Source organism: Carassius carassius, chromosome 33, assembly GCF_963082965.1.
Source record: "Carassius carassius chromosome 33, fCarCar2.1, whole genome shotgun sequence".
NCBI lineage: Eukaryota > Metazoa > Chordata > Actinopteri > Cypriniformes > Cyprinidae > Carassius > Carassius carassius.
This window is the reverse complement of record NC_081787.1, coordinates 10,787,216-10,801,535: the sequence shown is the minus strand read 5'-3', so window position 1 is coordinate 10,801,535 and position 14,320 is coordinate 10,787,216. Positions and strand designations below refer to the sequence as shown.

The window sequence follows — 14,320 nt, the reverse complement described above, 5'->3', positions numbered from 1 at the left end:
TGGCCCCATTCCCCAGAAGCTCAAAAAGACTACTTTTTAATACAGTAGGAGTCTGGAGGTTTTGAAAGACATAGATCTAAAACCCCTGTTGATCACTAAATCCTTGTTTCGTTAAAAGCTATTTAACACCAGGGCCTTTGAGCAGTGGAGGAGAAAGAGATTCTGTATCGTAGCAGAAAAAGAGGAAAGTGAAATGGAGCAGCTATCTATACCAATACTCAAACACCAGTAAGACTTACACTCTGGGGGAAAACTAGATAACAGATGCCTGTTTTGTATACTTTACAGAGGGCAAGAACACATTTACACCTCCTTGACTCATTGTTCATTACTTGGCAGTCTCCAGATAAACGCTTTAGCTATAAGCGAGTTGTAGAGAGCGCTTTTCCCTGGCCCTTCCAAGCAGACCACACTCAGCACTACATAAAGCACTAGTTGTGCAGACAAATGAAGCAAAGCTTGACCAATGACTGCTCTGCCAGCTCTGCTATGAGGATTTATAGCGTGAGGCAAAACTGAGCATCTGTAAGGCCTTATAAAGTAATTCATCCCTGGAGACTGCCAACTGCACCTAGTCTCGAAAAACACTGGAGACAGGGTGAAGACACCACCTACCACCTCCTCTTCCAACTGGTGCTGTACAAGTATATTTTTGATATGCAGTCTTAGCAGTAAACTAAGACTAACTCATCAGATGGCAGACAGTTCAAAGTCAGTACGATTACCGATGGTATAAGATCACTCTCTCTTCCCTTCCACTCTCTTTCAGTGGCAAGGTTTACCACTGCTTAATAATCTTTGAATTAAAAGTGGTACGAGGAAGTGAGATTCTATTCACTGGGTGAAAGTTCCCAGAATGTGTCCAAATCACATCTTACTCACTTCAAAGCTTGAGTCACAGAATCCTAGCTTCGGCTTAAAAGAACTGCTGCAACTATCAAACACAAAGAAGCATATTTCATTCATGAAGACGTTCAGTTAGGGTTCAGAAACAGACCTGGGGAGAGTCGAGTCAGTGGGTATGCTTCAGGCGTAATTGATAGGAACTGAGCCAAAGATGGGTCCCTGAGGAACTCCTCAACTCTTACTTATAAAACCTACACATTTACAGAGAAAAACTACAGAAACAATACAAAGTGTAGACGACTGAAACCGAAACACAATTATATCTAAAAAAAAAAAAAAAAAAAGTACTTGGCTTCACAGGAACAGGCTGTGTTTCTGTCAGTGTCTCAGAAGAGGAAGTACAAACCCCAGTAGCAATCAGCATTATAGTATTCAAGAGTCATATAGGCACTTATGCACATCTAAAACCACATCTTATACTTAAAGTGTTGCTGGATGAAGTTTAACAGGCCAACATAATGTCGATACTGGAGGATAAGAGGAGTTATCTGGAGCTCTGCCAGTGGGCTAACGCTAGCAAACTCCCAAGACCGTGGTCAATCTGCTCTCAGATCAGTTCACTTCAATAACTGATCATCTGACTGCCGCTGCACACATGAGCAGACTCTTCAATTGTGCTCAATGTCTGACAGGCCCTCTGCAATGCCCCTTCATGAAACAGGCATTAAAATCTACCGAGGCCACTCACTGTCAAAGGTTCAACTTACTGCCTTGCCGAAGGAAACATCCACTTTATCCTTCTCCAGCAGTGTGAATAAACAAGGGAAGCAAACAGAGAAACAAACTGGCCAAAACAAGAGTGAAACTCTCTGTACTGTAACTTTCTCTCTCGTTCTTTCTTCCTCACTGTTTCTCAGGGGGCATCCAGTGAAGCGGAAAGCCAGCCAAGCTAACCAAGCATGTCTGTCCTCTGCTCCTATCGAAACCCACAGCCGCTTAAATAACGGTTCCCGTGAAGGAAGAGGGATGCTTTGTAAACTGACACTGTGCTGACATGTAAAGTACGCTTCCAACTCTGCAACTCTGCTAATTGGCACAGAGCTAAACGCTTACTTAATCTGATTGTAGAGACAACATAAAAAAGGGGAAGTAGGTGAAAACTGAGACAGTTTTATAAAGATAATTAACATTTCACAGAGACGATTGGTTTCTGAATGTTTAGCCAGATGAAAGCAGGTATCAGGGAAGCTGAAATGACGTGTGCATATATGTGATTATTGGAAGAGGCAAAGCAGGTTTTCCTTACCTCTGGATTTAGAAGAGAAGGACAGTGAAAGCTGGCTGAACATGTCCGGGCTCTCAAACCGCTCTTCTTTGACTTTGAGCCAAAAGCAATTTTCCGCCATCTCCTGAGGCACTATCTGCAAGCACAGAAAAACTCCATCAAACACCAGCAGGAATAGAGTAAGCAAGCAACAGTGCACACTTAAGCACACACACACACACACACACACACATAAAGCATGAATACCTGATGCTTACATTACTCCAGTTTTCTGTGACACAATCCTTCAGAAATCATTCTAATATGCTGATTGTGACGATCGCAACAGAAAAGGAAATGGAATGGGAACTCGGAAAACGAGGGGTCTCGGAGGACGAGAAGACTAACGAAGAATCTCGGAGGACGAGAAGACTGGGATATGAAAGGAAAGGACTCCATACAGATAACAGGAAAGGACTGGTAAATATAGGGAGGCTAATGACAATTAAGTGAAAGCACCTGGTGCAATTAGCAGGTACAATTACTGTGATGAAGGGACAAGACTAGTGGAATTCTAGTGCCTACGGATAAGTGCCTAAGGGGAAGTGAGTCCACTAGTGGACACCCAGGGAAACAGAGACTAGACAGCGTGACATTACCCCCTCCTCCACGGAGCAGCTGCCAGATGCTCCACCCGAACCCAAGAGAAGACCAAAGACACAAAGAGACCAGGAGGGAGGTGGAGTGGCAGAGGACCAGGGGGAGGGACGGAGGGCCAGGTAAACAGGGGAAAACAGAGACAAGAGGACCAGGTAAAATGGGGAAACAGAGACAAGAGGACCAGGTAAAATGGGGAAAACAGAGACAAGAGAAGTGCAACACAAAACAAGGAGTCCAGGAGGGAGGTGGACCGGCGGAGGATCAAAGGGAGGGACGGAGGGCCAGGTCCTTAGAGGGAAACAGAAAGAAAGACACAGACAAGAAACCCAGGAGGGAGGTGGACCGGCGGAGAATCAAGGGGAGGGACGGAGGGCCAGGTCCATAGATGGAAACCGAAAGAAAGACACAGACAAAAGAACAAAACAAAACAACCACAAAAACACAAGTCCAGGAGGACATAACATGACGCCAACCAGGGCGGAGCAGAAGACCACCACATCCGTGTGGTCGAGGCAGCAGCACCCCAGGGCGGAGCAGAAGACCACCACAACTGTGTGGTCGGGACGGAAACCCCCCAGGGCGGAGCAGAAGACCACCACAACCGTGTGATCGGGACGGAAACCCCCCAGGGCGGAGCAGAAGACCACCACAACCATGTGGTCGGGACGAAAGCCCCCCAGGGCGGAGCAGAAGACCACCACGTCCGTGTGGTCGAGACCGAAACCCCCCAGGGCGGAGCAGAAGACCACCACATCCGTGCGGCCGAATAAACAGGAGGACAAGTCTGGTTGGGCAAGTCTGAAACAGAAAACATGAACAAGTTAAGGGTAGCCTCCGTGGCCACAACAGGATCCATCGGGTGCTCAGAGAGTTCGACTGAGACGTGACGAGACTCTGGAAGTTCCGCAGAGGCGAGGAGAGACTCTGGTGGATCAGCTGAGCCGAGGAGAGACTCTAGTAGTTCAGCAGAGACGTGGAACAGCTCTGGTAGTTCAGCAGAGACGTGGAGAGGCTCTGGTAGTCCCTCAGAGACGTGACGAAACTCTGGTAATCCCATGGGGTTTATACTGGATTCCAGAAGATCAATGCTGACTTGACTCTGCTCATGAAGATTATTGGTGACTTGTTCTTGTTCATGAAGATCATTGGTGACTTGCATTTGTTCATGAAGAACATTGGTGACTTGTATTTGTTCATGAAGATCAATGGTGACTTGCCTCTGTTCATGAAGATCCATGGTGACTTGCCTCTGCTCATGAAGATCACTGGTGACTTGAATTCTTCCATGAAGAACCCCGGTGACTTGACTCTGTCCTTGAAGATCACCAGTGACTTGACTCTCTCCTTGAAGATCACCAGTGACTTGACTCTGTCCTTGAAGATCACCAGTGACTTGACTCTGTCCTTGAAGATCACCAGTGGCTTGACTCTGTCCTTGAAGATCACCGGTGACTTGACTTGACTTTGAAAGCTTAACGGTGACTAGCCCTGACTCTGGAGGGTCAACGGTGACTAGCCCTGACTCTGGAGGGTCAACGGTCCACGAGCACCTGACTCGACTCTGGAGGGTTCACGAGCACCTGACTCGACTCTGGAGGGTCCACGAGCACCTGACTCGACTCTGGAGGGTCCACGAGCACCTGACTCGACTCTGGAGGGTCAACGAGCACCTGACTCGACTCTGGAAGGTCCACGAGCATCTGACTCGACTCTGGAAGGTCCACGAGCACCTGACTCGACTCTGGAGGGTCAACCGGAACCTGACTCAACTTTGGAAGGTCAACGGGCACCTGACTCGACTCAGGAAGGTCAACAGGAACCTGACTCGACTCTGGAAGGTCAATGGGAACCTGACTCGACCAGCTTGGGCAGTGGCGTTGGACCGGCAGTCATCTTGGGCAGTGGCGATGGGTCGGCGGCCATCTTGGGCAGTGGCATTGGGCCGGCAGCCATCTTGGGCAGTGGCGATGAGCTGACGGCCATCTTGGACAGTAGTGCTGGGCTGGCGGCCATCTTGTGCTGTGGCGCTGGGCTGGCGGCCATCTTGCGTCGTGATGCTGGGGTGGTGGCCATCTTGCATCGTGGCGCTAGGTTGGTGCCCACCTTGTGCTGTGGCGCTGGGCTGGCGGCCATCTTGTGCCATGGCGCTGGGCTGGCGGCCATCCTGTGCAGTGACGCTGGACTTGCCGACATCATGGGGAGTGCCGCTGGGCTGGCGGCCATCCTGTGCAGTGACGCTGGACTTGCCGACATCACGGGGAGTGCCGCTGAGCTGGCGGCCATCCTGGGCAGCGGCGCTGGGCCGGTGGCCATCTTGTGTAGCGGCGCTGGGCTGGAGGCCATCTTGTGCGGTGGTGTTGGGCTGACGGCCATCTTGTGCAGTGGCATTGGATCGGCAGCCGTGTGCTTCCTCTCCCCTCTCCGTCCGCCATGGTGAGACGGCGGCTCCGATCCGTTCCACACGAGCCCAGGGTCGAAGGGGGGCCATAGTGGAGAGCGATGCCGGACTTCCTCTCGACCACTAACTCCTTTGCGACCTCCCCTGGTCCCACGGAAAACAACCAGGCGGGTTCCCCCAAAACCACTCCTATCCCGCTCGGTGGCTGGGGAGGAAACATGAAAAGACATACCGCTGGATCTTTAGGGGATGGAGTCCTTCTGTGACGATCGGGTTCCAGTAAGACACAGAGAGAGAGATAGATCCAATTGCAGGTAGATTTATTATTGGGGTAACCCAAAACGTAATGAAAACAAGCCAGGGTCAAAACCAAAAAGCAGTCCAAAAACAAACAAACAAAGGAAGGAACAGAAAAGGAAATGGAACGGGAACTCGGAAAACGAGGGGTCTCGGAGAACGAGAAGACTAACGAAGAATCTCGGAGGACGAGAAGACTGGGATACGAAAGGAAAGGACTCCATACAGATAACAGGAAAGGACTGGTAAATATAGGGAGGCTAATGACAATTAAGTGAAAGCACCTGGTGCAATTAGCAGGAGTGCAATTACTGTGATGAAGGGACAAGACTAGTGGAATTCTAGTGCCTACGGTGAGGTGCCTAAGGGGAAGTGAGCCCACTAGTGGACACCCAGGGAAACAGAGACTAGACAGCTTGACACTGATATGGTGGTCAAGAAACGCTTAATATCAATGCTGAAAAGAGTTTGGCTGTTTAAGAATTTTGAGAATTTATTCATAATTATTTGATGAATAGAAAGTTTTAACTTTTTTAAAGCATTTGTTTAAATGTTTTTGTTTAGTTTTTTGCAACAATGTAACAGTCTTTAAAGTCCACATGAAATCAAAATGTACACTATTTGCTTTGTGAAGAGCACACTGATAGCATTGAGATTAAACCAAGTTAATCCACTGGAAAAATAAATTGTGTGTCTTTGTAATATTCAATAAAAATCGGAAAATTTGGAATGGAATGGAATTTCTTCTCTGATGACATCGGATTGACAGCTTGGACATAATATCCTTAACTACTCCCCTCTAACTGTTAGTTAGCTGCGAGTCAGAGATGGTGAGGAGGAGCGCTAAAATGAAAACACAACCTCTATTCAATATTTTGTTTCAGTTTTAAATCACAATATTAAAGGTAGCAACATGCTGTTCACACTGACTATAAGGTCACTTTAATTAATTTATTGCATACTTGCTGAATAAAAGTATGACTTTTACCTACCCTAAACTTTTAACTGGTAGTGCACATAGTAGTGTATTTTTCTTTTTTTTATTACATGCCTTAAGTTTTGGACTTTTAAGTTAAAAACAAACTATTTTAATTGAAAAATGCAATAATATGCCTATTATGTGCTTAAGGAAAACATACTAGATAACAATCAGATAATGTAATTATAGAGGAATTCCTCACAATTGATCAGTCACTAATTACCCACACAACCCATCAACTATACTGTGAAAATATGTTGTTCTTATTCTAGAAAGTATGTGCACATCCCTTGTTTCTGTGTGTCTGTTTATGTCTGGGGTTAGAATTAGGATCAAAGTGATGTAAACTAGCGGAGAGAGGTGGCTCTATGATAGATAGACAACAAGAAAAGTATATTCAACAGTATATACATACATATCACATATTTCCAAGAACTCTGTGGAGTATAATTAGAATCTGGATACAATAGACTGGGAAACTGTCGGCATCACTAAGAATTACTAGATTTACGAATAAAAACAATTTGCATTCTATTTTTATTATAAATGAGAAATGGTCATTTACTCAACCTCAATAATAATTTAAAGAAAATTATACGGCTGAGTATGCATCATTTTGCATAATTTAATTTACAGTGTTACATGATCGTTTCAGTATTTGATTTGATTTGTTTAGGTAAGATATAATTATTTCTTCATAGTGTTTAGTAAGTTTTGAGGATTATGAATATGCATGTCTAACATGGTGAAACACTCTGGTAATGGTAATCAAGTCAAGTCAAATCAAGTCTGCTTTATTGTCAATTCTTCCACATACATATACAGAGAATTGAAATTGCGTTACTCTCAGACCCTTGGTGCATACAGATAACACTTAATAGTAGAGCCTAAAAATCTAACTCAAATATAAAATAAAAAATACAACTATACATTAAGGGCATGTAAAAAATTCTAAAAATAAAAATAAAGTTAAATAAAGCAGTGTGAGGCACATGGCAGATCGAGTGCAAACCAGTGAAGTGAACAAATAGTGCAGATAAAAAGAAAAAAAGATTGTAGTGCAAAAAAAGCTTATTCAGTCTGATTAAAGTGACAAAGGGCTAAAAAAGCAGTTCTTTTGTTTAAACTGACTGATGAGGTAGTAGAATGAGGTAGTGAGCAGACCAATGCTGCACAAAGTGACTGGTGCATGTCATCGTATATTGTGTCATTGTATGTAACGGTAGTCATTCAACTACATTTAATTTAGTTGTTCATCCTGGAGCCTACTTTGCAGCATTTTCTCGACATGATCCACATTACTGGACGGTATCAGATCGCATTTACTAAGTCAGAGTGGAACAGTGAAAATACAAAGAGACTGACAGAGTGAAAAACGAACAGTCTCATTAGTGTGCTGCCTCATAAGGGCACTTGTGAAAAATAAATGAAAAAACAAACCTTGACTCCTCCAAACAGAGTAATTAGCACAAGGCTCAGCCAGACTGACCTTGTTAATGCTCAAGCAGCAGAAAGAAATACTGTAGCTTCCTCTCGCCTTGGGCAGCTACACCCATCTCTGGGCAGAAAGTGACCAGCTCCAAACGGTCTTAGCCGCAGATGCAAGCAATCATTTACTTTCCCATAAGGTAATGCGGCTCCCCTGTGTGGGTGTTCTAACGGTTGGAGAAATTACATTACAGCACCTCTAGGCAACAATCTCCGATGTGGCTGTTTGAAAGTTCGTTACATGCTTTAGGGAAAGATCGGGAGGAGTGCAGCCGCTGGAGTGTTTCCCGACTTCACCGCTGCTGGCTACATTCACTGTCTGACTGTTATCTTGCTCTGTTGTGAGAGATGGAGGGGGTCTCCGGTGGGTGATTTAAAATAGCAAGAATCAAACCGATTAGCATTCTCATTTTCATTCTCTTTCACTCTCTCCATCACCGTCACACAGCATAAAGACACTTGAGAGATCTCAGCATTACCATGCATGCAAGAGTATGAAAGACAGAGCAAACATATGTGTCAGTAAATAAGGTGCTAATACTTCAATTTTCAATACTTTACTTTATTTAATATTTTATCAGCTCAGACATTTTGCCACTGCTTCAAACCTGGCTAACCGTAACATATTTATGACAATTTAGTTCACTAAGTGTTTTGATATAAGAACTGTATTACAATATGTAAAACGGTTTCTGTGCTGATGCCAAATGTATTCATTCATTTGTTAATAATAATCAAATTTTTGGCTAGTCTATCAAGTTCAAAATAAAAACAAGCAAATAATAAAAATCATCAACAAAATTACCAATGTTTTTTGTATTGATTAAAGTATTTAACTCACTAATTACATCCAACTGTAGGCAATCCGTCTTTTATTAATCGTTTGGGGTGGTGGGGTTAATAGTTTAGTTTATTTAATAGTTTAATTTAAAACAATGTAAATTCATCCTCAGGGGAACAAAAATCTGTAGCACAACCATTTCAAATGTGATAAGAAATGTTTCTTGAGCAGGATCATGTGATACTAAAAGGATCATGTGACACTGAAAACTGAAGTAATGCATGCTGAAAATCTACCTTCGTCATTTAGGAATAAATTATATTTTAAAAAACATTAAATTAGACAAGAGTTATTTTAGATTGTAATAGTTTTAAATTTTTATCAAATAAATACTGCCTCCACAAACAATTATTTTAGTAAATAAAAAATGTAATACATCATGGAAAATACACAGTACAATATTACTGACTGTAATTTGCTCACTCTCCATACCACACAAAGTACACTTAAAAGAATCACTACAAAAACAAGGGGTGTTGCCCTTGAGGCTAAATGGATCCTTCTTTGTGGCTCTTTAGCTTTTGAACATTGAGTAGCCCTGATTTATACCATTTTTGATTGCTAATTGAGTTTCTTGCAAAGAGTTTTATTTTATTTTATTTTTCTCCATTAGACTCTGAATGTTGCATAAAGAAGTTAAAGGCAAGGTCAAGCAGAAGCATGAAAAAGTATAAATAAATTAATCCAGTTTTCAGACTGTTAAAAAGTCCCCAAGGCGATGGGTAAATTAATGATTGAGAGTTAAAAGCAAAAAGACGAAGTGAAAAGGTTAACCCATAGAAATCGCAATGGAAGATTACACAACATTGTTTTATATATTTGTGTTTTGTTTCATTTTAACTCAAAAATGTATTCAATTACAGCCAGAATGTGTGTGCAAGGGCACTTAAGTTAATGAAATGGTTTACAACCTGATTTCTTGAAAGGAAGGCAGAGTGGCGACTCGTGAGCCTCATGGCTCGACGCTCTTTTTAATAAGCTGCGTGTACTCATAGGCTTTGGAACATCAACTCCCACTGAAAAAGTCACACTCTCTTTTTCATCCTTTCATTTAGTCTTCCTCTTACACACTGGGAAGGCTAGATTACTGCTGACCTTGGAGTGTTATGCTGTTCTCAGAACACGTGTTTTTAAATCATATAAGCCCTAGTGACGTTCACTGTCTTACCTTGGACCAGTTCACCCGCTTCATGACACTTTCAGGTTTGTAGGTCTTCTTGGGCACCAGCCCATAAGGCAGCTGTGCAACGAGTGGAGGAGGAGCCAAAGGCATACCAGGTGGTGGGGGAGGGCCTCCTCCAGGAGGTGGAGGCGGTGGTGGTGGCCCAGAGCTGGGTGGAGGTGGTGGAGGAGGTGGAGGTCCTAGAGATGCAGGACAAGGAGGAGGTGGTGGAGGAGGTGGAGGTGGAATTCCTCCTGGTGGTGGCGGTGCTTGCGGAACAGCACCGGCTGCTCCAGGTCCTGCTGCAACCTGTGAAGGGATTAAAAAGAGTCAAGAGACAAGAAATGCCAATCTTAAGAGAGCACTGTGAGCCAAACATTCACCTCAACCACTCCCGTTCAGCCTCTACACCCAAAGGCCCATGCTTTTATCACCATTATATGTTCGACCCCATCAGAACTAGCGGGTGAGACAAGGGCAAAGGAGAGTGGAGGATAAAAGACAGTGTTTACAGCAGCTGACTTTTCAATTTTAGGAGAGTGCATTAAAACAAGTCTAAAAATCGGAGAAAGTGAGAAAGAGAGTGGAGAGATAGGGGTGAAGGGGCTCCTCGCATGCATTAAATAAGAGTTGATAAAAGCAGATGGATGACTTGAAGCTGCTGTGGCCTTCCCTCCGGGAGCTGGTTCCCTCAGCAGCACTGAGCATCTGCCTGTCTAGTGTGCAAAGCACTGCCTCCTGAGAGCCAAGTAGGGGCCAGCGCTCAGAGGAGCCTGAGCCCACCGCCCGATCCTCTAACTGTGGAAACTGGGACATGGCAATTCCTGAGGGGCAGGTAGTCACATTGAATATGTAAATAAATAAATGGCAAGTTGGTCAATGTGACTGGTAGACTCTTCTGGAATGTACACACCTGTCAGGTGTATGGGCTCTCAGAGGAGCAATTTGACATGTGTAAGTGATAGAACAGTTATCTAGGTGGAGACAGGAGTCTTTATTTTTTTATTTTTTATTTTTTTTTATCCAGTGTATCCCATAGAACAGAGTCCAAAAGTAACACTTGCCTGGTGCCAAACGCATGTACAAATTGGATTTGGTAAGCAATTAAAATGTGAGAAGCTGTAAAAAGTCAAATGGGATGAAAAAAAAAAATATACTAAAGAATACATGCCTCAAATTTACATTTTAACACAATTATTGTTATTATTATTTAGCTGTAAAATATTATATAACTATTACATAACTATAGAAAACAAAAACAGATCCACAATTTACATTAGGTCGAGCGAGAGTTAATTGTGGACCCTACTTCAGGAAATGTTCAATGCAGAATACTGAGATAAAGAAGACGAGATGAAGCTTAACTCTGGGTAACATCAGGATTTATAGAACAGCATAGCATAACCCATTTCTATGGGCCTCGTAGGATTCTTGTAAGCTTGACACACACACATAACTTAAAAGCCATTTCAGTTTCAGATTAGAGGCAGAGTATGAAAAAGTGACTGACACTGTGGGCATAACTCAAAAGAAATAAACAAGTTTATGATGATCATCTTTTATTGTTTTAAAGACGTAACAACATAAGCGTTCATTCATTCCATACGGAACATACTTAACTTGTGATTACACCTAATGACAAGACAGTATCGATATTCGTTTGCGGATGAAATATGAAAAGTGCTTTGTGTTGACTGATTCACTGCGTTTAATCATAAAGCATAACAGATGAGAGTAAACCATTAGACTTGATTAACATGTAAATTGCTTCTGTAATTTGGTAATAGATTGAGCATATGAATAGGATGCAGCCACCTGAACCTTTAGCAGTAATGAGAAAAGTAATCTGGCTTGAATGCTCATGCAACTGGTGGTGCCAGGCAGTCGACCTCTCTGCTCCATCCTCTAGATCTTTAACCTTGAGCCACAATCCAGGGTTTTCCTTTATTGGTCCATTTTATTTTCTTCCTTGACTTTCCTAGTAACTGAAGATAACTGAAGATCACAAGATGGTATCCAAGAAAAGAAGCCATTATGGAGGAGTCAGGTCTCAATTCATCCATTAAGTGATAAGACTGAAGGCGTTAAATGTCCTGACAAATCAATCTTGCTCTGCTTGCAACAGAATAAACAGGTATTCTGAATCATTCATAAAGGGTGGCCAAGTCTCTTTAGCAACAAATGATATGCAAATGCTTCAATTAAGACTCCCAATAGACCAGATACGACTTGACCTTTGGATGATTACAAACCATTCTTCTCTTTCATCACCCCCCACACCATTTTCTTAAATCTTACTTTGTGCCTCATCACTGCATAAAGAAAAAGTTTTTTTTTTTTTTTCTTAAGCAATTCCCCTCTCTGCGCTCCAGCCTCAGTTCAGTTGATTAGGAGAATGATATGTGTCAAGCCACATTTTTATATGCATTACCGAGTGTTTGATTACACAATGCAGGCAGTGGATTGTTTATTAGAGAGGAAATTAAAAAGGTGTAGGAGCATCATGCAGGAAGCCGAGGTCCCTTGACGAGTACCCTGTCCCATGATTATGCGTCTGTCAATCTCCAGCCCGTTGTGACCCATTTTCTCTTTTAAGTTTAATACAAGAGAATGGCAAGCAAATTAGCTGCTAAATTAGAGCACCGTCATTTCCGCATTGCTTTGGCCCTCTGTGGCAGCTTGTGGCGTGCTGCAGACCCTCTAGCCATGGTTCTGGAATGCTAATCAGCCTCCAGCACTCAATTTTCTCTAGCCATACTCTTTATGAGCCCTTGTTCTCTTTAAACAATATCCATCATTTAGACCAATTTTACAACCAAAACCCATTTTACACAGGAAAATGTTTCATTTAAGGCTCCTTTCCTCCTCTGTTTTCATTTTGGCTTCTTATCTCGGTTTAAAATGCAATTTACAACCAGACAGTCTGTTTTGATAAAGGTCTAAGCTGGCCATAGACCTGAATTTTCTGGCCGTCTCCCATACCATTCAGCTGCACTAATTAGCAGTCAGCATGTCTAATACTTATCTGTTATAAATGGACAGGACAATATCAAGAAGACAAGCATCCATTTACAGTCTCCACGGGTGGGAGGGCGCTCTTGGTAGAAACAGTCACAGTTTGGGTAATTAACTAGGGCTAACACAAAATTAAACCATCTCAATCTCATCTCTGATGAGCAAGAGGCAAATTCAATTAGATTTGGTTACTACTGAGGGTTACAATACTCTAGTTAAATGGAAAGATGGGGTCTCATCTTCACTTCCAGCTGGAAGTGGTGCTGGGAGCCTGTTCCATTGTGTTCCTGTAGCTAACGTGGAAAAGAACGATAATAGCAACCCAAAACTAAAGGTTCGCTTCCCAGGGAACAGACAAACTGCTTGCTTCATATACTTTCTAGCTTCTAAGAACTGCAAGTATTCAGAGTATAGAGATTGTGTTTTACAAGATTCACCATCACAAGCTATTTATATGCTGGATATGTGAAAAGGATTATGGCCTAATTCTGTAGCATGCATTTGTAATGAATGATTGCACAGCATCTGTTGATAGTCTGGAGACAATACAGAAAATCAAGGCTCTGGATGATCAGTGAGAGGTAACAGCTTTGAGCAACCTGTTAGAAGGTATAAAAAAATGCTGATTTTCAATGATGCTGGCGGGCGGCTGCATTGAGCATGCTGGGAAGGCGGAGGGAATGGTTGGGAGAACACCCACCTTGCAGTTTCTTTCGCTGATGCTTTTTTCTGCCTCCCTTAGCTTGTCTCTCTCACTAATCAACTGGACAATTGAGGGACAGACAGACAGACATATAGAGAAACAGAGCAACGGTAAGGCAAAGAGAGATTTTATAGCTGGAAGAGAAGAAACAAGCAAAAGCCAATTGCCAACTTTACTTAAGGTCACATGGCAATAAAACTTGGGGACAGCAAGAAATTGAATGCAAGTAGCCGACTTGTTTGCCTACTAATGAAGTAATACGGGATTTCATTAGCCGTTGTTGTGTGCTTTGCAGGAGTGAATTCATAAATTAAGAAAACCATTAAACACCCTCACACAGTTCCAGACAAAATTGAGTGCAACAGTGCCGCCCACATTTTCAGCAGACCTGGTTCTGGAATTATTTTGCCCATAGACATTTTTAAAAAGTCTTAAAGATTTAAAAGTGCTTTATGGAAATAGTTTGGTGCCAAAAACTTTTGTCTCAATTTAATTGTTTTAATTCTCTGACTGAAGTATTTATTTATAAAATATTTTGGCAGAATCATGGGTAATGCAGTTTTTCACTCGTAATTCTACTATTAATTGATGTCAAATGTAAAAATAAGTTTAAATAATGCAGGCTCATGGCTCAAGTTATTATTAAAAATCAGTTCCCCTATGGAGA

General features: G+C 42.7%; 1 protein-coding gene across 1 annotated transcript in view; it reads right to left on the bottom strand.

Moving 5' to 3' along the window:
- The window catches only part of LOC132113722 (protein diaphanous homolog 2-like), a 447,692-nt gene that overhangs the window by 255,011 nt on the left and 178,361 nt on the right, over positions 1-14,320 (bottom strand). The window contains exons 16-17 of the mRNA XM_059521662.1: positions 9,942-10,244; positions 2,153-2,267 (exon numbers count right to left, since the gene is read on the bottom strand). Coding sequence (XP_059377645.1) covers positions 2,153-2,267; positions 9,942-10,244 — 418 coding nt within the window. The remainder of the gene's footprint in view (positions 1-2,152; positions 2,268-9,941; positions 10,245-14,320) is intronic.